Source organism: Canis lupus, chromosome 9 (genome assembly GCF_003254725.2).
Source record: "Canis lupus dingo isolate Sandy chromosome 9, ASM325472v2, whole genome shotgun sequence".
NCBI classification, from domain to species: domain Eukaryota; kingdom Metazoa; phylum Chordata; class Mammalia; order Carnivora; family Canidae; genus Canis; species Canis lupus.
In genome coordinates, this window is record NC_064251.1 from 25,956,917 (window position 1) to 25,980,612 (window position 23,696).

The 23,696-nt window shown below is 52.8% G+C and overlaps 3 protein-coding genes and 2 long non-coding RNA genes across 16 annotated transcripts in view; 2 read left to right on the top strand and 3 right to left on the bottom strand.

Annotated features, from left to right (window-relative positions):
- Positions 1 to 2,061: 2,061 nt before the first annotated feature.
- HOXB1 (homeobox B1) lies at positions 2,062 to 5,608 on the bottom strand. Its single transcript, XM_025440715.3, has 2 exons — positions 3,928 to 5,608; positions 2,062 to 3,431 (listed from the first exon to the last, which is right to left on the bottom strand). The coding sequence occupies exons 1-2, from the start codon at positions 4,514 to 4,516 to the stop codon at positions 3,103 to 3,105; spliced, it is 918 nt and encodes a 305-aa protein (XP_025296500.1). The 5' UTR covers positions 4,517 to 5,608; the 3' UTR covers positions 2,062 to 3,102.
- Positions 5,609 to 10,854: 5,246 nt separating this feature from the next.
- LOC112655236 (uncharacterized) lies at positions 10,855 to 14,190 on the top strand. The gene is made up of 3 exons (XR_003133594.3): positions 10,855 to 11,133; positions 11,259 to 11,466; positions 13,333 to 14,190. It is a non-coding gene; the product is annotated as an uncharacterized LOC112655236 (long non-coding RNA).
- Positions 14,191 to 14,206: 16 nt separating this feature from the next.
- HOXB2 (homeobox B2) lies at positions 14,207 to 17,633 on the bottom strand. The gene is made up of 3 exons (XM_025440227.3): positions 17,475 to 17,633; positions 16,152 to 16,848; positions 14,207 to 15,289 (listed from the first exon to the last, which is right to left on the bottom strand). Exons 2-3 carry the CDS (start codon positions 16,528 to 16,530, stop codon positions 14,640 to 14,642), a joined length of 1,029 nt encoding a protein of 342 aa, XP_025296012.1. The 5' UTR covers positions 16,531 to 16,848; positions 17,475 to 17,633; the 3' UTR covers positions 14,207 to 14,639.
- A 197-nt stretch (positions 17,634 to 17,830) lies between these two features.
- Positions 17,831 to 22,796, top strand: LOC112655235 (uncharacterized). The gene is made up of 4 exons (XR_003133593.3): positions 17,831 to 18,344; positions 21,568 to 21,626; positions 22,069 to 22,131; positions 22,658 to 22,796. It is a non-coding gene; the product is annotated as an uncharacterized LOC112655235 (long non-coding RNA).
- Positions 20,532 to 23,696, bottom strand: part of HOXB3 (homeobox B3) — a 56,632-nt gene continuing 53,467 nt past the window's right edge. For 11 of the 12 annotated variants that reach the window (XM_035721477.2, XM_035721476.2, XM_035721478.2 and 8 more), the window contains one exon: positions 20,532 to 22,919. In XM_035721477.2, the coding sequence (XP_035577370.2) occupies positions 22,063 to 22,919 (857 nt within the window). In that variant the 3' untranslated portion in view covers positions 20,532 to 22,062. The remainder of the gene's footprint in view (positions 22,920 to 23,696) is intronic. The other variant, XR_004819112.2, reaches the window with a different exon arrangement.

Here is a 23,696-nt window from a genome sequence, read left to right on the forward strand (position 1 = left end):
AAGAGCAGCAAAGTGTGTGTGTGTGTGTGTGTGTGTGTGTGTGTGTGTGTTTTGCCATCCTCTCCCTGGTCGGGTTAGGATGGGATAGGAAAATGCAACGATCTTTTCTTTCTCCAACTAAATGCCTGCCATGTAGACACATCTGGAGTCTGAGGTTCAAAAAGTGGGATTTAGGAGAGCACAAAGTGGGAAAGAGGGCAAGATTTTGGCATCTAAGGAAATGGGAGATTTGGACTTATTGTGGAGTATTTTGAGCCAGCCCCTCTGTTAACAGAGAATTGATCTGCCCCTCACCCTTCCCTGGGGGAATCTCGTGGCTCCTTCTGCTCTGACCAAAATCAAATGCGCCAGCCTTCCTCCTTCCTCCTGTCCCCTCTATCACGCTTCCCCCAGGACCTGTCAGCCCCAGTCCGAGGCCCAACTCCAACACCCTTGTAGTCCTGCCCTAACCACTGCTCCTTCTTCCCTACATGCCTGCCCATTTGCTGGTCCAAAGGTTGGAAGATCCACAAACACCCCAATCAGAAGGCTCCACCGACTTGCAGTAAATGGCTTCAAGCAAAGGGAGTCTTGTTTCCATAGACACTTGCTCTCTCCCCTCTGTCAAGGTGACCCTTTTAGGGAAGCCAACCTTGGTGGCAATTTCAATTCAATGCAGAGAAGCAGTTAATAGATTTTTTTTTCCAAGACAGAGGGCAAGACAGCGGCCTCTGGGAAAGCTAGGCTTTCTCTAGCAAACACGCTTGCCTTCCTCTCCACCTGGGCTGTGCAATTATTGATAACGTTGCCTCTCCTATAATGGCACCGTTTTCATTAGGAAGCAAATGCTGAGCGCTTCCTACCTACACTCTAGTCCTTTTGGCCACCTCCCTTCCTTTTAGGTCAAGAATTAAACAGATGGGGTGGCTAGGAGCCCCCTTGCTGTCGCGCCACCCCCCAACCCCCTCAGCTGTCAGGGCTCGGGGCCTTTGGACTCCCCGGTAACCGGAATCAATAACCGGGTGGGAGCCCGCAGGCCCGTGTCAGCTCGATGGCACCGCGGGGCTAGTGAGCGATGGCGGTTTGTCGGCCGTCGCAGAGCTTCCTGAGCCCCGGCCCCCCGCCTCCGCAGACCAAAGGTTTGTCAGTGGGACCCGCCGGAGACAATAGCTGCCCCCGCGGGCTCGCTGTTGGCTTGTTTGGAAAGCCCAGAGGCACTTGGAGGTAAAAAGGTCAGCGCGGGGATGGGGTCACCCCGGCCCCCTCTGCCCCCCAGGCTCCCAGCATCTCCCGGGCCCTGGGCGGCTCCCTGCCGGGCTCCCGCGCCCTCCCACCCGCCTCGGCCGCCTCCCCGCTGCGGTCCAGCGCCCCGAGCCCGGGACGTTCACCTTGAGCTCGGGGATGGCCCCTTGGCGCGGGTGGGCGTGCCCCCGGGGCCAGAGTCTGCCAGCTACCCTGGCCTCCTGTGTCCCCACGTCCAGGTCCCCGCTTCGGGGAAGGGCGCTGCGCTGCGGGCGGGGTGGAGGGGTAATCTGTGTGCCCGGCTGCACTTTGTCAGGGACCCATCCTCTGACGTTCTCTGAGCAAGAATTGGCGGGACTGGGCACACTGCACACCTTGCCTACCCCACAATCACCCCATCAGCATTTAGGGAGGGCCCACTCTAGGCCAGGCCTGGGGAGAGAGCAGGGGGAGGAGGCAGAGGGCCCTTGCCTTCTCCCACACTTCCTCCTCTTTTTAACACCTTTGCTGTTCTCTCCCAACAAGCTGTCTTCTCTCTTTTCCTGCCTTCCTCTCTCAGGACCCTCTCTGGATTATCCCCCCCACCCCCCATCTTTTTCCCTTCTCTCTTTCCTGGTTCCTCCAGTGATGTAAGGATGGCCACTGTCAGACGTGGAAGCTGGGCTCAGTTCTGCTTAGGACACTCCCAGTAAGTCCTTCTGTTTATCCAGTTGAGTGTTTACAGCTCACATCTCTCCAGCCCAACCAGCATTCACCAACTCTTCCCCCATCTCTCCCCAGGGCTCTTGGAGTATGCAGCCTCCTCTATCCCGGAGGTGGAGGAACAGAAGCAGTCTGGAAGAGGGTAAAACACAGACTTTATTGAAATGAGGTAGCTAGAGGTACAGAGAGAACCCGGTTTGCTTGGGGCTCTGGTTTCCAGAAACTCCGGTGGCACCTCCACTGTTGCTAAGGTTCAGAGAAATGTTTGCTGCTGCTAGCTCTCACTGCACCTGGGCCTCCCTAGGATGCCTCAGGGGTAGAGGTGGATGGAGTTGGGGAGGAGGGTCCTGGGTTTTCCAGGAGGCAATAAATAGGGGAGGAACTGGTGGGGGCGTGCCTGCGCCTTCCTGGTAGAGGCTTGCTGAGGGCAGGCCTCGAATGACAACAACGTTCCAGAAGTCTCCAGAGTACCAAGTTCCAAAACACTTTGGTGGCTTAGAGATGAGGTTGCTGGTGGGAGGAGGCAGGTCTCAGAAAACAACCTCTGGAGGCTGCGTTAGTGCAATACAACCGTGCGGGGAGGGAGTTAATAAGGTTAAATGGGGCGGAGGGTGTTGGGGGGCTTTTTGGTCTGTCACAAGGCAGCTGGTGCTATTGTAAGGTCTGTGGTGACTGCAGAGATTGAGCATCGATAATATGCCTGCACCCAGAAGCCTCCCCCAAGAGAAATTTCAAGGCCTTCCCAGTGTCTTGGCCTAGAAGGGGGGAGTTAGGGTCTGAACGCAGGAGAAGAGTCCTCGAGACTCAAAGGCACTGAACTGAACACGCGGAAGTCGGCAGGGAGAGGAGAATTGGGGAGGAGGAGGCTTTGCTCCTACCTCCCCTTCCAGGTGCTGAGCCCCAGATGAAAGGCGGAAGGAAGCCCCTCCCTCCAAAGCTGACAGGTTCCTTGTCTCCCTGCCTCTGGTCCTGTAGTGTCCCCAGCCAGCAACACCCCACCCGCACCTAACAGGGAAGAAGTGGTTCCCCGCTCCCCCCACAGGCAGCTGTAAGCCTGCGCGCCGGCCTTGGCGAGGGTCGCCCGGGACACTACTGCCGAGGCCTGGTTAGGGAGGGCGGAGGAGAGGGCTGGCCCGGGGCGCTCCGGGGCCGCGGAGCCCCGACGGTAGGAGGTTTCATTCAGGAGGTGATGGAGCTGGGCGAGGCCTCCGGGGAGGTGCACGTCGACTGGTCGGAGGCGTCTCCGGCCGCCTCCTGGGGACAGCCCGGCGGGGCTGGGGGCACCCGGCCTCCCTCGCGCTCACGCTTCTTCTGCTTCATGCGCCGGTTCTGGAACCAAATCTTGACCTGCGTCTCGTTGAGCTCCAGGGTGGCGGCGATCTCCACCCTCCGGGCCCGGCTCAGATACTTGTTGAAATGGAACTCCTTCTCCAGCTCCGTCAGCTGCCTCGTGGTGAAGTTGGTGCGCAGCCCGCCAGGCGCGCCCAGGCCGGGCTCCGACACCTTCGCTGGGGGCGGGGCGGGAGAAAGGGCCACGTCAGTCCCCTCACCTCCTTCTCCTTCCCCTCTCCTCCTCCGGGGCCGGCTCGGCACCCCCACCCCCCACCCACCCCCAGCACACACATGCTCTGTCCAGCTTCGGCTCCCCACGGGTCCCTGGATCGCCCGACACCCCCAAGGTGACCTCCAAACTCAGACGGACCTCCCCCAACAAGTCCGTACCCCCCCTCCCGTCCTCCCCCAACCAGGTCCTGGGTCTGGGTGGGGCGCATGGATGAGCAAGCGGTGGCGGGAGGTGGTGGAGACTCACCCTTAAGGGTAACCGGGCACTCGCTGGGTGGGGAAACCCCAACCGACCTGCGCCTGGGCGGGGTGCTCTTACCTGCCTCGACCAGGGCCGCTCTACCTGTCCTGCCAGCCCAGGCCCGGGACCCCTCACTGCACGAGCAGCAGAGCTGCTTTGGGCCCCGCCCGGAGAGGAGGTAGGCCACGCCTGATTCATACCTGTCTTGGGTGGGTTCCTCTTAACCTTCATCCAGTCGAAGGTCCGGGCCGTGGGGGTGCTGGGTTCTGACGGGCAGGGCGACTCCTTGTCCTCGGAGAGGAGATCAGCATAGGCCGACGCGAAGCTCGCCGCCTGCTCGCTCCCGAAAGGGGGCTGCGGGGGCGGAGGGTAGGGCCCGGGGGCCGCTCCACCGGTTCCGTAGCCGTCGGACAAGCCCCCTAGCTGGGCCCCATAGCTCGAAGGATGATAATAGCCTCCATCTCCTTCCGGCTGGCCCAGAGGATAGTACTGAGAGGGCCCATAGCTGGGGCTGCAGGCGGCCGGGGCATACCCCGAGGTCGCGGAGCTGGGGAAGGGCACCCCGAGCGCCGAGGGCGGCTGCTGGGCGGGATAGCCTGAGTTCTGCTGGAGCGCGGGGCTGGGCAGTCCCCCACCATAGCGGGTCTCGCCTGCGTAACTGTCAACAGCCGGAGCGGAGCTGGGGGGGAAGGAGGTAGGGGCGCTGTGGGCGCTGTGGGCGCTGTAAGCGCTGGGTCCCCGGTTACAGAGTGGGTACTCTAGGAAGGAGTTCATCCTATTATAGTCCATGCGTGGAGGCCGCAGGAGGGTCGGCCCGTTTGGGGGAGACACCCTCTTGCCCTACAACCTTTCGGCAGTATGTCACAGCGCTGAAGCTTGCATCCATGGCCTGGCCCAGCTCGCCTGGGCCAGGGCTCCCCCAGGAAGGGGGTAGGGAGTGGGGGTGGAGGGGCGCATGTGATCTCTCCCAGGCCAATGGGCGCAGCGGGCCAGAGTTTGGCAGCCCCAGCGCCCATCCATCACCCCCCAAGCATTAGCATGACAAAGACACTTCAATCACCCGCAGCCCATCCATCTGAGAGCGACGTGGAAGCGTCAAAAACATCTTTCTTCAAAGACTTTTGGAAAGAAGGGACCAGAGGGAGAGGGGGTAAAAGTTAGAGGAATATTCAAGACTTTCCTCCCCTCCCAACCCCCAAGGCCTTCAATAGGCTCCCGGGTTATTAGATTTGGACAAATTCAACCCAGCTGCCCTTCACTCTTCCCACCCCCAAAGGAGCTTTCCTCCACCCCAAGACTGTAGATGGGAAATTGAGCCCCCTTACTTTGCCCCAAACGCCCACCGCTGGTCTCTTTCTCCCCATTTATCTTGGGGCGATGAGGATGGGACAGCAGGGGAAGGCATGTTATTCTTGGGCCAAATGGATAACTGTGAAGGAAGAGGGTGCAAAACACCCAAGGATGGGGCAGGGTCTAGAGTCTAGAGGAAAAATTCATTAACTGAGTGGTGGGAAATGCATTTAAGGGAACAAGGCAGGACGACAGAAATGTGGAGAGGAGGATGAGAAACGCCCCACTTCTCTTTCCACCTCTCCGCATAAATGCTCTCTCCTCATTCACACATCCATTTCTCTCCCTCAGCCTCACTTTATATTCTCTGTCTCAATCCATCTCTCCATTCGTCCATCTCTCTCCATATTTATATTCGTTCCCTACCTATCCATCACCTCATCTCTCTAGATGTATTTATCCTCTCTCTAGCCATCCATAGCTGTAGCTGGCTCGCTCACTCAGACTCAAATAACTTCTTGCATCTCTCCAGAGAGCCACAGTGGGCACAGAGCTAGGTGATGTTTACAGAGAAAGAAGAGAGAAATTTTATTCTCCTTCTCAATGTTTAAAACTAGTGGAGCTAATTCTAGGAAACAAACTGAGGGTTGCTGCAGTGGGGGGGTGGGTATGGGGTAACTGGGTGATGGGCATTAAGGATGGCACTTGATGTAATCAGCACTGGGTGTTCTATGTAACTGATGAATCGCTATAATATAATACAGTATATGTTAACTAAATTGAATTTAAATTAAAATTTTTAAAAAATAAAAAATAAATAAAACTACTGGGGCTCCTGTATTCCCCTGGTTGCCTCCTACTCCTCTCTCCCTCATCACCCACCATCTCTCCCCTACCTCCCCTCCTCTAAAAAAAATCCCAAGTCTCAAATTCATAAATTCAATACCAATCACATCTTTTAAAGATTAGTCAGACTTTCTAGAATAAATTAAGGGCGTTGGCTTGGAGAATGGGAGAATCAGTTTAGAGGTCTGAAGGTTCAGGAGTGGAGACTCACCCCTCTCTGCCCCCCACCCCCACATCTGTTGGGTTAGAGTTGAGGGAGGGGAGGGGAACAGGAAGTGCCTCCTTCTCTATCTTCAGACCTGAACAGGACTGGAAGAGAAGCTCTTAGGTGGAGCCCATTGATTCTCCTCCTCCAGACTCTGAGGACAAGAGCTTGGCGCAATCCAACACCCACGCTCATTTGTAACCTGTCAGGGTGTCTGCCTGACCAGAAGCCTGGGGCTGGAGCTCGGGCAAGTCCAGGAGGGCAAGAGTTCAGGGAGGGATCTCTGTAAACAACTGAACTCTGCAGAGGAAGGGAAGCAAGCGGGTGGGACAGGTCTGGGGAGGGCTCTCAAAGCTTCTCAGGTTTTCCCCACCCCTACAGGGGTAGAGTGAGTACTCATCCTTTGCCAAGAACCCCATAGCGTGCTCTCTCTCTCTCTCTCTCTCTCTGTCTCTGGGTCTCTCCATATTTCTGTTTCCCATTTCCCCTCAGTTAGCCTGTCCTTTATGGTCACTTCTCCAGCTTTCTATCTTTATCACTAGAATCACACAGCCTTTCTCTTCTCCTCATAACTGCGAGCCTGGCTTAGCCCCCCACAGGCCCCTTGCCCCTTTCTCTCCCCATGTGTTCTCTGCTTTGGACCCTGCTTCAGACTAGAACAAGTTGGAGGGGAGGGGGTCAGCTGGTAACTTCTTTAAGGGAGATACAGTGGGGAAGGGGGAGAGAATGTTCACTGCCAAAGGGAAAAGGGCAGACAAAGGAAAAGAGAGTTGAGATGGGGGCAGGGGTGGCCTGCAGAGGAGTTGAAGAGAAAAGGAGTTGTGGAGGTGAGAACAAGCATATTTCTTTCTATTCCCCCCCCTTTTTTTAAAGATTTTATTTATTTATTAATGAAAGATAGAGAGACAGAGACAGAGACAGAGACACAGGCAGAGAGAGAGAAGCAGGCTCCATGCAGGGAGCCCGATGTGGGACTCAATCCCAGGACTCCAGGATCATGCCCTGGGCCAAAGGCAGGCGCTAAACTGCTGAGCCACCCAGGGATCCTCTCTATTTCCCCTTTTGGGGTTGATAGATGTTCCCAACTTTCCCCTCTCACTTTAAGATATTCTCCACGGAGGTCTTTGGAGAAGAAGGGTTTATTTAGGGTTCGGATTTCTCTTCTAATCCCAAATCTGATTGAGGCCTATATCTGACCTGGCTGCCCTGCTTCTGAGGGACTTGAGACTTCTTCATTCTCTACCTTTCCCTCAACCCAGAAGGAACACGCTCACCTCATCCCTTGCTTTTACAATTAGGGTAACAATTTGAGGTCTAAATGAAGAAGTGAATTCCAAATCAGTTTGTTTGTTTTAAGAGGAAGAGGAGGGGCAAAGGGAGTGAGGGAAAGAAAGAATCTTAAGCAGGCTCTACCACCAGTGCGGAGCCTAACATGGGGCTCAATCTCAGGACCCTGAGACCATGACTTGAGCCAAAATCAAGAGTCAGATGCTTAACCAACCAACTGAGCCACCTAGGCGCCTCCTAAATCAGTTCAATAAGAGAGCAGAAATCTGTTTGGGAGTTGGGGAAATGCACTCTCCCTAGAAACAGCTGAAGTCACCAGTAGTCTATTATTAATGACAAAATGAAAAGAGTTGGGGAAAAAGTGTGTCAAGTGATACTGTTGATTACAGGGATAGCTTTGGCCTCAGCTCTCCAAATTCACATAATCCCTAATTCATCCCTGAACTTGTTGCCTCCCCTTGTGTAGTAGAAAGATTAAAACTTCCCCAAATTCCTATTGGCTCTCCCAGTCCCAGCAGAAATGACTGGCAGGGGGTGGGGGTGGGGGTAATAACTTGGCTCCTTATGTTCTCAAGTCTCTTCTTCCTTAAAAGAAACTTCACCAGCCTCTGGCCAGGGAGGAAATCTCTGAAGCCTGGGTTCCTTGCTAAATCCACAGCTGAGTATAAAACAAAACAAACAAACAAATAATCCACAGCTGGAATAACCTATAGGCTATAGCATTTTCTGGAATGACCAAATTAAGTTCCCCAGAGAAAGAAGGCCTGGGTGGACCCGACACCAAAGTGAAATCAAGCTGATTGATTTCCTTTTTTATAATCTATTTAGACACAGGAGAGCACAGGCATGTTTAGAACTGAAATTATCTTTGAGAGGCCCTAGTCCTTATCACACTGAGAATGCAAGCAGGGGAACCATTCTAATCAGAATGGGCATGTGTTAGAAGTTTACACCTGATTCTGGCCTTTTTTGTGGAGGAAGGTGCTTTTGCTGGGGGTGGGTAGCAGGAGCAATCTGCATAGTTCCTTCATAAGGTCCTCAAGTGTCTTTCTGCCTGTCCTCTCCAACTTAATTCTGGAGGCCCAAGGCCAAGCGCAAGATCAAAGGTTGGAACTCAAGAATTAAAAGGGCATTCGGGATTATAATTTTTTCTCTATAAGAGATGGCAATTTGAGGAGAGGATGGAATCTGAATTCAGTGGTATTTCTTTTTAAAACCAAGCTGATTAAACTGTCACAAATCCGGTTGAGAACCATAGACAACAAGCAGTATATAATCACAAGGGGAAGATGACTGGTTTGGGGTCCAGAATACTTAGGTTCAAATCCCTGCTTGGCCATTTCTTCGCATTATGACTCTGGCCAGGTTTCTTGGTCTCTCTGAATCATGGCCTCAGAGACAAAGAATGTATTTAATTCTACTTACTTCACTGCATTGTTAGTAGGATTAAAGCAAACAAGAAAGTATGAACAATAGAGAACTCTAAATGTCTCTAATGATATTAACATTAGATGCACATTCTGAAGTACTATGAGTCCGTCTTCTATTTTTTAATATAACTAGCATATTAAAATATGGAAATATGCATGTGATAGGAAAATAGCATATGTGCTGTATTTTCACATAATATACAGTCATATATTATACAATATGTATTGTATCATATGCAAATTTCTTTGAGAATTCAGAAGTTTGCTCTGTTTAGGCAAAGGATTTTCTAATTAAGCTGCAGTTTTTGAAAACTAAAACCTAATATTATATAATCTATAAAGAACCCAAATGATTCAAACTGTAGCAGAAGGGTGAGGCTAGATATTAGCAAGACCTTCCTTTTTTTAAGGTTTTATTTATTTATTCATGAGAGGCACAGAGAGAGAGAGACAGACATAGGCAGAGGGAGAAGCAGGCTCCCTGCAGGGAAGCCCAATGCAGGACTCAATCCTAGGACTCTGGGATCATGACCTGAGCCAAAGGCAGACACTCAACCACTGAGCCACCCAGGTGCCCCTAGCAAGAATTTCCTGATCTTCCAAATATTTGGAAAAGGTTTTCTGGGGAAAATGTTGTCTCTCTTTCCTTGAGGAACTTAGCTTACAAATTGCCCTACCTGGGTGGGAGTAGGGTTGAACCTGACTTCTGGATTCTAGATAGATTTCATCTGGACTGAAAATTAAGTCAGAAAGTTGGAATCTTTCTAAAAGGAAAAATTAGAGTGATATGAAGAATTGAAGTAATTTCCTACTTAATTGGGTTTCTCCAAGTGTGTTAGTTGTGGCCAAAATACCCACTTTGGAAACTTTATAGAACAATATTCAAGATGAATTTTTATCTGGATGACTGTCCAGACTGCGGATTTTTCTGTGGTGTTTGGGGAATTAGAGAAGTTTTAGGAGGGCTCTTTTACTGTTGACTGTCTTCTCAGGAGGAAGCAGTTTGTTACATCTCCTTCAGGCACTAAATATCTGCTTCCCAGCTGAGTGTGAAGAGGGGGATGGGGTGGGGACAGGAGGGCAGAGCTGAGCTGGAAAGGTCAAGGGAGGATTTGGGCCATACCAGCCATAGCAGGTAGAGGAGATGACTTAGGGGCTAGAGGCCACTTTCTGCAAACCAAGGACATGTATTTGACGAGGACACTTTCAGGAAGATGCACAGAAGACCACAAAATGCTTGTCAGAAACTTAGGGAAAAGGTGGGCAGGGGAATTTAGCAGGGCTATTTAGGGAGACTCGGAATTTGTGCCTACACTCTGATGCCCCAGCAACTAGACAAAACCTGACTACAGGGTACTTTTTAAGGTCTAGTACACCATGTCAAAGCAGTTTGGTGATTCTTCTTGTGTAAAATGCTCTACCATTTTTGAAACAAGAAGAAACATAACCAAATGTTGGAAAGGTGACAAAAGATGAATGTCAGAGGAAAACTTGGTTAGGACATTTCTGAATACCCATCTCTGTTGAATACCTGGCACATAACACTACACCCAATGACATGTTTGTTGAAAAGATTTCTTTCCCTGCTAGTTTAAATAATGATTGGGGGCATAATGGTGGGTATAAAGATACAAATTAAAATTTGTTAAAATGGCTCTACCAGATACTTGGGGAGGTGGGTTGTTGTCAAACATCAAAAGTCACAATCTCCACTTAAAAGCATATGACGCCAGCCATACTAAATATTTAATACATCGTCTGTGAGGACTAACAAATATACTTTGGGCAGAGACGCCTGGATGGCTCAGTGGTTGTGCCGTCTACCTTCAGCTCAGGGAGTGATTCTGGGATCCTGGATTGAGTCCCACATCCAGCTCCCCGCATGGAGCCTGCTTCTCCCTCTGTCTATGTCTCTGCCTCTCTCTCTCTCTCATGAATAAATAAATAAAATCTTTAAAAAAAAGGAAAAATATACTTTGGGCATATATCGATCGAGGTTATGAGAGGCATTAGTTCTTCCATTTATTTTACAGATGGAGAAACTGAGGTCTGGAAAGGGGAAGGACTTGCCCTGTCATCAGTTAATTTTTTTTTTTAATGACTCAAGGTTATCATGATGGCAAATAATTCCTCAATCTAATGGTCCTTTGCTTTCACCATAATATTAATGAGCCATTCTTCTTAAAAAAATGACTCACCAAGAGCAGAGCAGACTGACCAGCAGCTTTTGGGACTGCACTGAAACCTTCCCACTCCAACCACAGCCAATTTATAACCAGTCTGTGCTACAGACCACTCACACTTGGTCCTGACCCAAGAGGAGCCTTGCCCCAATCAGAATGGAATAAGTAAGTGCAGCTGCCTGGCATTGCCATCAGCTTACCATCAGGGGAGGTGGTGGTGGGGTGTTGGGGGGGTGCTGCTGCCTTATCTGAAAACCCCCTCCCTCTTCTTCTTCCTTCTCCAAAACCAGCTGGGAAAACTCAGGCTAAACAGAGATGAAACAAGGAAAAGGAGCTTGGATGATTTGGAACACAAGCATCCTGAATACCAGTCCTTTATGAATCCCAAATTGCCAGGCATTCCTTTGATTTTGAAACTCGGTGGGGAGATTGAAAACAGGAGTCCTTTCCTTCTGGAAATGCATTGTCTCTTTATTCTGCTGTGGTGCATCAGAGATGGTGAGTTTTGTGAATGTGGAAAAGGAGAGACAGAAAGGTTTGTGTATTGCCTGTAAAAGGAGTTCCAACTCCTCTCTAATAATCAACCAAGGGAAATGCTGGAAATATTCCTGATTTCCTGGATTCATTGCTTCCCACCCTCAGGATACAAAGTGCCTAGATGTGAACAAGTAGATGGAGCCTTTGGCTGGACCGTCCTGGCCTGCCAGTCACTTTGGCAGGGAGGAATCAGGACTGGTGCAGCCTCAGGCAGGCATTCCCTGTTCTTTGGGCCACTAGTTTGGGTTGGGGAGGATGGGAAGGGAACAGCCAGGTAAAGCAGTTCAAAAAGTCTTAAGCACGGGAGGAAGGCAGGAAGCAAGGTGGCACTATGATCTAGTGGTGCTGCTCAAACTTTAATGTGCATATAAATTACTTGGAGATCTGCTAAATTGAGATTTTGATCCAGTAGACTTAAAGTGGGGCCTAAGATTCTGCATTTCTAGCTAGCTCACAGGTAGTGCTGATGCTGCTGGTCCAGGGAACAGTAAAGCTCTTAAAGAAACTGAAGCCTCAGAGGCCCCAAAATGTTGCAGACCAAGCCATGATCCCAGGATGTGAATTCTCTCCAGCAGAGCAGATCCTGTATTTTTGGCATTGATGAAGGGTGCTCTCCATCTGACTAAAGAAAGCTGGAAGGTGGGCAATTAGCAAGATCCTTCTGGTATTCTTGATCTTTGTAACAACCTGCTATAGCTGAAAGAGCATTTTTAATTAGACCAAATTATCTAGTTTGGCTGTCCATAGAAATCAAAGCCCCAGCTGAAATGTCTGTTTCATTTTGTTGGTGTAGAGATGGCTATGTGCTGGGATTTTTAAGAAGTTAAGCACTGCCTACCGGCATATTTTATGGAGAAATAAACACACAGCCCAATGAGATGTATAGTGTGCTTTTAATATATTGTATGTTCGCTTATTTATGGGGAAAATAAATACACAAGCCAATAAGCTGTGTATTATTACTTTAATATATTGAATTTATTTCATACCTATATATTTTATGAGACAAAATAAACTAATAAGATACATGATATTATTATAATAACACATCTAATTGTTCTATATTAATTTATGAAAGAAATAAGTGCAACTTAACATGACATAAGATTATTTAATGCAGGAGATGAATTCTATATTAAGACAGTTTAAGGGATTGAATTCGGGCTGAATGGGATGTGTGCACTTCCCACACTGAGGGATCAGTTTAAAAAAAATATGGGAGAGCCCGTCTAGCCCTCTGTGTCATGACCCGTGTGGCTCCCGGGCTCTTCCTGACAGTTGTTGCCTCTCGGTGCCTGGTACTCGGAGCCCCCGTCCTGCTGGTCCAGGGGAAAGTCTGGGAGGCCCAGGAAATCAACTGCTCTTCAAGAACGGCAGCATCTGCTAGGGAGGTAGCCCCGCGGTGTCTGTTTCTGAGCCAGAGAAATATTAAGTAAACCTAAGGAGGATGGATGGCTTTCCAGGGCCCTTTAAATCTCCGCGTTCCCGGGAACGAACCAGAAGGCAGACGGGGTAGATCGATCCTCGGCTTCCCGCGTACCGGGTCTGCAAGGAGCGGGGCAGGGTGCGGAGGGGAAAGGAGACGGGGTTGAGCGGGCGGAGGAAGCTGCTGGAAGACCCGCAGGCCCGCATTCGGGGAGCGCGCGGGCGGCGGGCGGGCGGGCTTCGGGGCGCAGGGCGGGGGGTCGCGAGGCAGACCCCGCGAGGCCGAGCCGGGCCTGCCCGCCTGCCCGCCCGCCCCGCGCGGGCTCCACGTCCACCTCGCCTCCTGTTTTTTTTGTTTGTTTGTTTTTTGTTTTTTTTTTTTCATAAAACAAAACCTACAAGGAGGCTCCCGGCTCCCTTTCTTCGGCGGCGCCCGAAAGACCCGGAAAGGCGAAGACGCGCGCGGGGACCGAGCATCCCGGAGCGGCCGTCATGGCCGCCCAGGCTCTTCCCTCGCCCTCCCCGCAGCCCGGCCCCAGCGCCATTTTGAGCATCTTCCCCGCTTCCCCGTCGCGCTCCCGCTCTCTCCTCGCTCCTCCTTCCCGCCCCCGCAGGCCCAGCGCCTCCCGACACCGCCCGGGCCTCTGTCCCCCGGCTGGCCGCTCCGCCGCTGCTGGGACGCGCTCCGGCCCCCGAGCCCCCGAGCCCCCGAGCGGCCGCACTGTCCCCCCCGCCGCCCCGCCCCGCTCCGCTCCTGCCCGCCTGGAACCTGCTGCCCGAGAAAACCCGCGACCCCCCTCCCCCCCGACGCCTTGGCCAGGCCCGGCGTCCCCGGGCTTCCTGCGTCCCGGAGAAAGCCTTTGGCTTGCACCCCGCTGGGGCACCGAAGCGAGAAACCCGGGAAACCCTAGGGTCCCCCCAAATTCGGCTACACCCCTCTGCGTCCCCTGCCACGACCCCCGAAGCCCGTCGCCAAGGCCTGCTCTCCCCGCACGCACGTCTGCACCTTCTCCCCCCACCCGCCCACCTTTATTTCTAGGCAGAGGCCCGGGAACACCAGCGCAGGGCCAAAGGCCGGCTGTTAGAGGGTGTGGAGGTGACGGAGCTCCCGGCAGATGCCCGACTGCTCCCGAACTGCGCGCCCGGGCGGCGGTGGCCAAATAGGTTACTTTTGTACCACCCGGACTGAGCCGGCCCGGGGTCGCGCGAGGAGTGACGGCGGCCTTGGGGTGGGGGATGCAGGGAAAGGGGCTGCTGGGTCCCAACACAAACACTCTTGTTCGTATGATAAAGACATTTATTTAATCTATGAAAATAATGTACAATAAATACTTTCCCCTTTTCCTATTATTAAAGAATTTTAATAAATAATCTACGGCCTAAAACTTAAAAAAAAAGAGAGGAAAACAAGTTCCTCTATTTCTTTTTTAAGAAAGCCCCCCTAGAGTTTAATTATTCCTGAGATTTCGTTGGAAGGAGTCTAGCAAACGGAATTTTCTTGTGTGATTCTAAAAAGACGCCCGAGTGCCCCATGTTTTAGAGAGAGGAGAAAGGAAATGGATTAAGCGCTAACTCAATAATACCTGAATTTTTGCAAAACACATAAAGAAGGTCTAAACGACTTGGGGGGGGGGTGAGAGGGGGTCCTCGGGTTTTCCAGCAGCCGGGCCGAGGGAGACGGCGTCAAGGGGCCGGGAGGAGGACCTAGGTTAAGGGAACTGCAGGTCGATGGCACAGAGGGTGCTGGTGAAGAAGTCCAGCTCTTCCTCGGAAAAGGGAACCGGGCTGTCGAGCGAGCCCTGCAGGCTGGGGGAGAGGCCTCCGGACAGCTGGAGACAGGAGTCGACCGCGAAGAAGTTGAGGTCGGGCAGGAAAGGAGAATCCTGGCGCTCCGGGAAGGCATCTTCCGGCAACGGCTCGGGCTCCAACCCCGCGGCCGCGCGCGAGGCGCCCCCCCCGGAAGCGGTCGGGGGCGGGGGGCCCGGGGGGGCCGGCGCGACCTCGGCCGGGTGGCAGCAGGCTTCCCGCGCTGGCCGCGAGGCGGAGGGCCGACCCGGGCCGGCCGCAGGCTCTTCGGCGGGCTCGCCGCTGTCCTCCAGGGCCCCCGGGCAGGCCGGCTCCCCGTCGGGCGGCTCTCGGTGCTGCGTCTGCCGCTTGTGCTTCATGCGCCGGTTCTGGAACCACACTTTGACCTGCCTCTCGGTGAGGTCCAGCAGGGCCGCGATCTCGACGCGGCGCGGCCGGCACAGATACTTGTTAAAGTGGAATTCCTTCTCCAGCTCCAGCAGTTGCGTGTTGGTGTAAGCAGTGCGCAGCCTGCGCGCCCCGCCGCCGGCGGCCTCCGGCGGGCCCGGGCCATCTGCGGGGAAAGCGGGCTGGGCGTCAGGGCGGGCTGTGTCCCTCGGCCCAACCGCGTTCAGCTGAAGTGAAGACCACCCCGTCCGCCAAAAACAGTATCAGCAGTAGCCCCCTCCTTCCCGCCCACCCCCCAAGGGTTGGCTCTCTTAGCTTCTGCGTTCTTTGCTGTCCCGCTCTCGCCGGCGGACCGGCCGGGGGTCAGGGCACAGCTTTCAGAGAGCCGCCCACGGGCCACGCAGGGGGTAGGGAGCGGCTCCCCCTTGCCCTCCCCCCCCACTTCAGAGCCTCTCTTCCGAGTCCTTGGAGTGAACCCCTCAATTCGGCACTTTCAAGCTCAACCCAGAGAGAGGGTTCACTAAGACTACCCCTCACCTCCTTTCCTCCCTAGCTTTCACATTCCCTCTTTCAGAGCCGTGGGAGATGGGACCGAATGGTTTCTCGCCCCCAAATGCAACCCCAGCAACACCACTTTCATTCCTCCACACAGATAAAGGTGAAAACCTACATCAAGCCCTTTTCTTCTAGCAGAGAAAAAGCTCTTCCCCAACCAGCTTCCAAAATCTGCTAGAGTGGGGGAAAAGAAGAAGGAAAGAAAAAGAAAGAAGAAAGAAAGAAAGAAAGAAAGAAAGAAAGAAAGAAAGAAAGAAAGAAAGAAAGAAAGAAAGAAAGAAAGAAAGAGAGAGAAAAGAGAGAAATGCTGGCAGCGGTCAGGCCTGAACCCCAGCAGTACATTTCCCTTCCTTGTCCCTGAAATCGATGGGGCAAGGATCCCCAACAGGCTCGACAGCCTTTCTACCTCCCCATCCTCTTTCTCCCCCTCTCTTCTCGCTGCCCCTCGCCCCACCCCTACCCCGCTCACCGACCTGCTGGCGAGCCGACCCCGGAGGCCGAAACGGAGGAGGCGGCTGGGGGAGACGAGGCGGATTGGCTGGGTTTCTTGGCGGATTTCTTCTCTTTCATCCAGGGGAACTCGGGGACCAAGGGGGCGGCGGGGAGCGGCGGCGGCGGCAGAGCGGGCCCATCTTCGGCTCGCTTTTGGCTCCCGGGTCTCTGAAGGGTGGAGGTGCCGGGCTGGAGGCTGGGGAAGGTTTGCTCGAAAGGAGGAGGAGGAGGAATTAATGTCGACTCCTTGATTGATGAAGTTTGAAATGTCTCCAAGACAGCGGGGAAGGAAGTCAGACACTCGGCGAGCGATGGCTGGCTGTTTATAAACCCAATCTCCCTCTCAAATTCAAAATTCATGGCTTTCAATGGTGGGGGAGGGGGCCTGCTGGGGGGGGCGTCAGGAGGGAGGATCGGAAGGGACCCCCCCTCCTGCCCCCCCCAGGTTTATGTGATGGAGCGATTTTGGGAGGGGGAGATTTCGTGCTCTTTCTCTCTCTCTCTCCCTCTCCCTCTCTCTCTCTCTTTTTTTTTTTTTTTAAATTTTGGGCCTTTATAATTGTATATTGCTGATAAATACAAGCGTATGGGGACTCTCTCTATTAAACCCAGGACTCCGGCGAAATTGCAGGGAATTCATGGTCACGGGACTGGCCTCGGCCAATCGCTTGTCTGGGCCTGGTGGAAAACAGAGAGCATTATTTGCTTTAATTGATTCAAAAACTCTAGAGGACCACGACCTGGACTCTGTGAGCCCCAAGTCCTATACTCCCTCTCCCCAATGCCTCCCTTTCTCCAGAAAAACTAAAGGAACCTTTCTCTCATCCCCTTCAGAGGATGGGAGGTTCCAAAAGCTGGGAAACAAGAGAATCTAAAGGAAAAGTCTTCCTCTTTTCCAAATATTTGTAATAGAATACATTAATGCTTTCTTCACAACGCCAGCAGCATTTTCTTCCCCACCCCTCCCCCACTAAAACAAGAAAAAAGAAAGAAGGCTGACTAAGGATCTCAACGTGGGAGGAAGAGGTAGTAAGTAGAAAGAGGCTCCCATCCTTTGGGAAAGGTCAGTGTTAAGGTGCAATAAGGAAGAGAAGAGATTTACAATCACCAGCACCAGGATCCCCTTCCCACCCCCCAAAAGCAACAGATAAATCTCAGAAAATCGACAGGCACTCCCAGGCTGACACAGAGGAGTGAGATAGATGGTGAGGGGCCCTTTTGGGCCTCTGGCCGCCATAGCTGTGTGGTCTCAGCTCCAGCATTTGCAGCACTGCCCTTGCCCCATGTCCACCTGCCTTTCTCACCTGGAGTCATTGTCACACTCTTTTCTGACACCCCACAACTGACAGGGCATAAGGTGCATCTGCTCCCATTCAGAGCTTCAAGTCAAGTATCCGTGTCTATATCCAGGGACAGGAACCAGAACGAAGGTAGTCGGATTTAACTTTGAGTTCCCTCCCAGGACAAAGAGTATCCCCCCTCTCCTATTTTTGCCAGTGTGCTAGTTAAAATTTAAAAAAAAAAAATCCCTGGCAAGAAAAAATTCTCTGGGCATGGAGGGGGTGAAAACACTGACTAAGGAGATAATATTCCATTTCTGGCCCCTGGGGGAGATTTCTTTTTAATTTATTTATTTCAAGGGGATCAAGATAGTCTGAACTTTAGGGAGTGCTGTAATTTACTGGAGAGAGGGAACGCAAGACTCCGGGCCCCAAGCCATTGGTGGGAAACCAGATCTCAAAAGCAGAAAATGAAAAGTCGATCTGGGGGAAGATTTTTAAATAAGTGGGTCAGAGGGACGGAGAGGAGATGAGGCGATCAATCTTAGCCCCCTGACAGCTCCCTCCGATGGCATCAAAGAATTTGGCTCTTTGGGAAAGCGGAGGGAACAGCCTAAATTCCACATCCCTTTAAAAGGCCTGGGGGTGGGGGGTGATAGCCAAAGAGAAAGGTGATTCTGCGAGAGCGGGGAAACAGATGGGAAATGGGGACAGAGGGAAGGCCGCTGAGTTGGGTGGAAAGTTTGTCTGGAGAACTCCCACGGCTCCGGCCTCCCCTCCCCCTCCCCCTCTCGGCGGCCGGGCCCAGAGAAGGCTGGTGAGCAGAGAAATGGCAGATGAGCCGGCCGCTGGAACTAGAAACTTTGTGTCACTGTAACAGTCGCGTGGGTGGCGGTGAGTATTCGTCCGCGTGGGTGGCGGTGAGTATTCTCGAAGGCCAGAGGAGAGCCAGGAGGGAGAAAGGGGATTTGTAGGTGGCAGGCTGCAGGGACAGGGGGTGGACGCCTCTGGAGGGCTCAGCAAAGAGAAGGATGCTCTGAACTGGGCAAACTGGCCTGAGACCGCAGCGTCCAGCTCCGCTCCAAAGAAGGCAGTTTTTGCCCTTGGGGTGGGGGTGGGGGTGGGGGTGTGCGGGGAGGAGGGTGGTGGAGGAGGGGGGGATGGGCACAGAAGAATCCGAGTAGAAGTCATCTGAAAGTTGTGCAGCGAGGCCTAAAAGAGGATTCTCCCTCCGGCCACCCCCTCGAGAAGCCGTGGACGTTCCTTCCACCGCCTCTCCAGCTGGCTGCAGGGTGGAGCGCCTGCTTCTCTCGGCATCACCCCCGGCCCAGACTGTCCCTGCAGGAAATACGGCTCTCTAACCCCGCTGACAGATTTTACGGCCAGATTAGAGAACAGCAGAAAAGTTGGGCGTTAAAAGGGGCCAAGGGAGCCCTCCTTCCCAGGGACACCGCTTCCCCGCCTCCTGTTGTGCTGGGAGTCTTACAGCAGAGATATTTACCCCCACGACTTTGGCTGCTGAGCCAGCGCCTGGAATCTCACAGGAAGAAGGCTAGAGGACACCAGGCCAAGTGGGCCCTTATTTTTCGTTTGCAATTCCAGCTTCCAGCCAAAGCTCCTTTTTTTTTTTTCAAACTCAAGCTAAATTCCTTCTCTTGGCCTGCCTCTCTCCTGCTAGATAAATAATCAATCCACTCCACCCCCAGAGCCAAACATGGCGCTTCATCTAGTTACATCATTCAGAAAATGTTATTCAGGGAAGAGGAAGAGGGAAAGACAGAAAGAAAGAAAAACCCTTGAGCGTTATTTGATCCCAATCAAACTTTGCACGCTCTTATGCCTTTAAATTATAGCCTGACCCGATGCTAAATTGCTTGCTGCTTGGATGAGCCCAGTCCAGTTAAAAATCCTACTTGGTGGTGGTGGTGGGGGGGAGGGTGTAGAATTCAGGTTGCTTTTTTATTGTTATTTATTGTTGCATAAAGACTGTAATTACTAACCTTGGACTGCCAGGATGCAACATAAAAATGTAAATCAGCCCTCGCTTTAAGGCTGAGGGCCTGGAACGATTCTCACTGACACTGCCCCCCCATCACTACCACCAAATATATGCTCCTAATTAAGCAATGCGGGCGCATCGCTTACAATTAGAATTATGCAACTCTTCAGCGCAGCCATCGCTTCTCTTTCAACGAATTAGCTCCATATTTCAGCCGCCCTGTCGCTTCGCTCTTATCGGCTCCAGCGACGCGGTGGTGACATTTCATCTTTGACAGACCCTCTCTATCCTCGCTCCAACGTGATAAAACTTTTATGGAACCACGACTAAGAAATGAAGTTTTCCCAAGGATCGTGGAGCTGCACATTAGCCTGGGGACCATTTTATTTACGCTTGGATCCAACCGCTTCCCCCCTCCTCCCCTTTCCTGGGCAGGGCAATCAAAGGCACCTCCTCTCCCTCCGCCCCGAGTTTTATTTAGTGATTTAATTTCACTTTAGTTTTAAGGTTTGACCTGAGAAGTCTAGGCCTCAGATTTTTTTTTTAAATTATTTTCCTTTGTTTTCATTTTAGACCCAATGGTGGTTGGGCTTCGGGTCACGTGACGACTTCTTTGTAGCTCCGGAAGAGAACTGGGAAGTTTAGGGTGCTTGGAAGGAGCAGTACACGGCCAGATTTTGTTGTTGTTGTCGTTGTTGCTGCTGCTCCTGTTGTTGTTGTTGTTGTTGTTGTTGGGTGAGGGAGGCCAGGAAGTTGTGGCCAAAGGAGCAAGAAGACAAAAGGTCAATGAGAAAAACTGAGAGGCAAGGAAGCCAAACAGAAAGACCTAAAGAGAGCACCTAAGGGTCCTCCTCCCCCACCCCCACCCCTGCAACTTGTTACTTAAATTTTAGCTAAAGAAGTTAGCAGAACATTCCAGGCCTGAGGCCTGACAAGGGGTGGGGGGGGCGGTGGAGATAGGGGCCTGAGCCACCCACACAAAAAAGCCAGGATAAGGTCTTCACTGTCCTTCTCTTTCCTTGGGGGAAATCTGGCAGACACCAGCCTCACTCCGCTATCTAAATTGGACCACCAGGACAAGATAAAATTGATAACAGAAAGTTTATTCAAGAATTGGTTTGACAGACAACCCTTTCAAGTAAGGAAAAAAGTACGGAAGAACAAAGAAAGTTCCAAGAGGGAATTAACTCTAATTCTACAAATTCAGGACTATACAGTGACAATAGGAGCTGAGTTCATGCCTTTTAGAACTAATTACAATTGCTCATCAGTACGCGTTTAACATAAATCTACAGCTCTTTTCTAGAGTACAATAACTAAAATAGCTGGTTTTACATGACAGGAAACACAACGTCCTTTATAACAAGTAAATACTAGAAAAGTACAATTTTTCATTTTTTCCCTCATATAAATACATAATGTAGGGGGATAAATAATACAAAAAAGAAAATATTTTAACAGGCTATAACCAATAAATATATATGAAAATGTTCACTAGAACACACACTTTTTGAGCGATGCTGGACTCCTGAAGGCCCAAGCATCTCTCACAGTTGTTTTTATATCCATTAAAATGTAAACTCTAAGTGCAACAAAAGTGTCCTGTCAGGGGGCTGAGCAAGGCACACAGGCCCAGCTGCAGCCCCTGGCCGGGACAGACAGTTTGTTAAAATATACCCTGTTTTCACGTTAAGTCAAGAGAGCAACAGAAGAAAAGAAAAGTGTAGAACCTCGTGTCGCCGACTTTTTTGTGGAGAGAGGGGGATGGTCCTGGAGCTGAGACGGGAGGCAGCAGAATGGGCAAACCTGCAGTCCTGACATCTTGCCTGCTCTGGCCTCCCAGTTTCCATAAAAGAAAAAAATATATATTTATAATATAGACAGCTCTGACTTTCAGGATCTCTCACCATCCCTGAGCCCTCTGAAAACTGTAAAAGATGGGGGCGGCTGGGGTACAGATATTAAAGTCCTAAAGCAGAAAATATGGGATTAGCAATGGAGGGAATGCCCAAGAACCTCAAATAGATGGGAAGAAACTTGAGGCTTCGTGGAAAGGGGAGGGGAATTTGCTTTGTGCCCTTGGTTTTGAAATGCCTTTTTTTTTTTTTAATTTTAAAGGAGAATTGCAAGAAAGAAAAAAAATCAAGATTTGGAGGAATTACCCACAAAGATGGAAGGTAAGTTGGTTGGTGATGGCTTAGCCATCTTGTCTGTTTTTTAAAATGTGCTTCTCTGCCTTGTTTCCCTATCTCCTCTTCCTCCACTCCACTGGGGAGCATGGCATTCCAACTGGGTATTGCTGGAGGCCTAGGGCTGATGGGGTCATCTCCACAGTCCGCTGTGGATTCTTCTCCAATGGGTTGGCAGGCAGATGGAGCAAGGACTGAAGGCCCGTAAAAAGCAACTTCTCAGGCCAGGGGTTGGGAGAGGAGCTCCAGGCCTGTTCTTCCAGGAATCGTGGCTATCACCTCTGGCGGGGGCGGGGGTGGGGGTGGGAGGGCTCGGGCTCATCCTTCGGATCTCTGGGCTGCCCTCCCAGAGCTCCGCGGGTCCTCGCACCCCTCCTGGCTCTCACCCACCCCATGACCTCGCCCCTCCGCCCTCCCTCTCCCATCACAGGTGTGTTAATTTGGGCGCTTCTTGGATTCTACCCTGAGGAGGAGGCGCGTGGTGAGAGGAGAGGTCTGTGTAGGTAGGGTGGGGATCGCAGGGTCCGTGGTGCTGGTTAGGAGCCATAGGGGGCGCCCCATTGTAGTCCAGGTTCCCCGAGGGGTGGTGGGAAAGGTGGTTGAGGCCGTAGAGGGAGGGGCCGGCAGGGGGCGGCAGCGGATCCGCGTAGCCGCCCCCGCCCACGTACACTGGGCTGCCCTGCATGGTGGGCGTCCCGTAGGCGCCTCCATTGGCTTGGAGGACGTGGGGCTCGTAATCGGGCGCCGGGGTCGGGGGGTACTTCTGCGGGGCGCCGCAGCCTTTGAGAGGGGGCTGGTAGTTGGAGGGCAGCGCGTAGGCATTCTGGTGGGCTTTGCCGAAGGCGGGCGGGGACGGGCTCTCGTAGCTGGGGGTCATGGAGTGCAAGGCGTTCATGAAGCCGGCCGTGGACTGCATGGGCTGCGGGGGGCTGCCGGCGGGAGAGGGGCCCCCGGACGACGAGGCCAGGCCCTTGGCCTTCTGGTCCTTCTTGTACTTCATGCGCCGGTTCTGGAACCAGATCTTGATCTGCCGCTCGCTGAGGTTCAGCAGGTTGGCCATCTCCACGCGGCGCGGCCGGCACAGGTAGCGGTTGAAGTGGAACTCCTTCTCCAGCTCCACCAGCTGCGCGCTCGTGTACGCCGTCCGCGCGCGCTTGGACGCCGCCGACCCCGGGGGGCTCTTGTCCCCTCCCCCGCCGCCGCCGCCGCCGCCCCCGCCGCCGCCGCTGCCACCGCCGCCGCCACCGCCGCCGCCGCCGCCGCCGCCGCCGCAGCCCTCCGCTGGATCCGAGGGGGAGGGGTGGGAAGGGGACAAAATGAAATAAAAGATAATTACTGAACACGCCGAAATTGAATGCATGGTTTCTTAATAAATCCAGGCCTGGACTCGGAGCCCCCGCCGCCCTCCCCTTCCCGTCCCCGCCTCCTCCTCACCCCCCCCCCCCAACGCCCGTCGCATTAGCGGACACTCTATAATAGTGGCATTTATTAAGAGACCTGTTCTCCTCTTGCTGCCCCAGCTTATGAAAATTTGATCATGTCACGCAGACAGAGCCGCATGGCCATTTATTTAGAGCTGGATTTTCTCGCGCACGCTCTCTCCCCCCTATCCCCAGTTCCAGCTTCTGGGAAGACCTCCCCCCGCCGCGCCCCAACACACACACACGCACACACACACACACTTCCCGCCGGGTCCTGTGGACAAGGTGGGCGGCCAAGGAGATCCCCTGGGGGAATCTGGACATTCGGTGGGTGGTTAGGGCGCCGAAGTGTGGCTCGAAGAGGCTGCTTTGCCTGGAGGCCGAGACCCCGGGGCCGCCCGAGCGATTGTGATTAATACCCACAGTAATCATACTTAATAATAATCAATCGTTGACGACTCTGCGTCTACGGGCAGTGTCTCGTGGCTCTGCGGCCTTGCAGAGGGCTGAGGCCGAGCGAGCACCTGGCTTTCTGGAGCTCAGGTGGAGGATGGCTGGAAGGAGAGGGTGTTGGCGGGTCAGGGGTCATCAGGTGGGGTGGGGGGGCGGGAAAAGCGCTGCTGCCGCAGCTGCCACC

What these genes read in the sequence shown, in the direction of transcription:
- HOXB1 (XM_025440715.3), bottom strand. Translation starts at nt 4,516, where the DNA reads ATGGACTATAATAGGATGAACTCCTTCCTAGAGTACCCACTCTGTAAC. An exon ending in GAGGAACCCACCCAAGACAG is followed by an intron (nt 3,432 to 3,927) that starts GTATGAATCAGG and finishes CCCCGCCCCCAG; the next exon opens with CGAAGGTGTCGGAGCCCGGC.
- HOXB2 (XM_025440227.3), bottom strand. Translation starts at nt 16,530, where the DNA reads ATGAATTTTGAATTTGAGAGGGAGATTGGGTTTATAAACAGCCAGCCA. An exon ending in CGGGGTCGGCTCGCCAGCAG is followed by an intron (nt 15,290 to 16,151) that starts GTCGGTGAGCGG and finishes CTTTCCCCGCAG; the next exon opens with ATGGCCCGGGCCCGCCGGAG.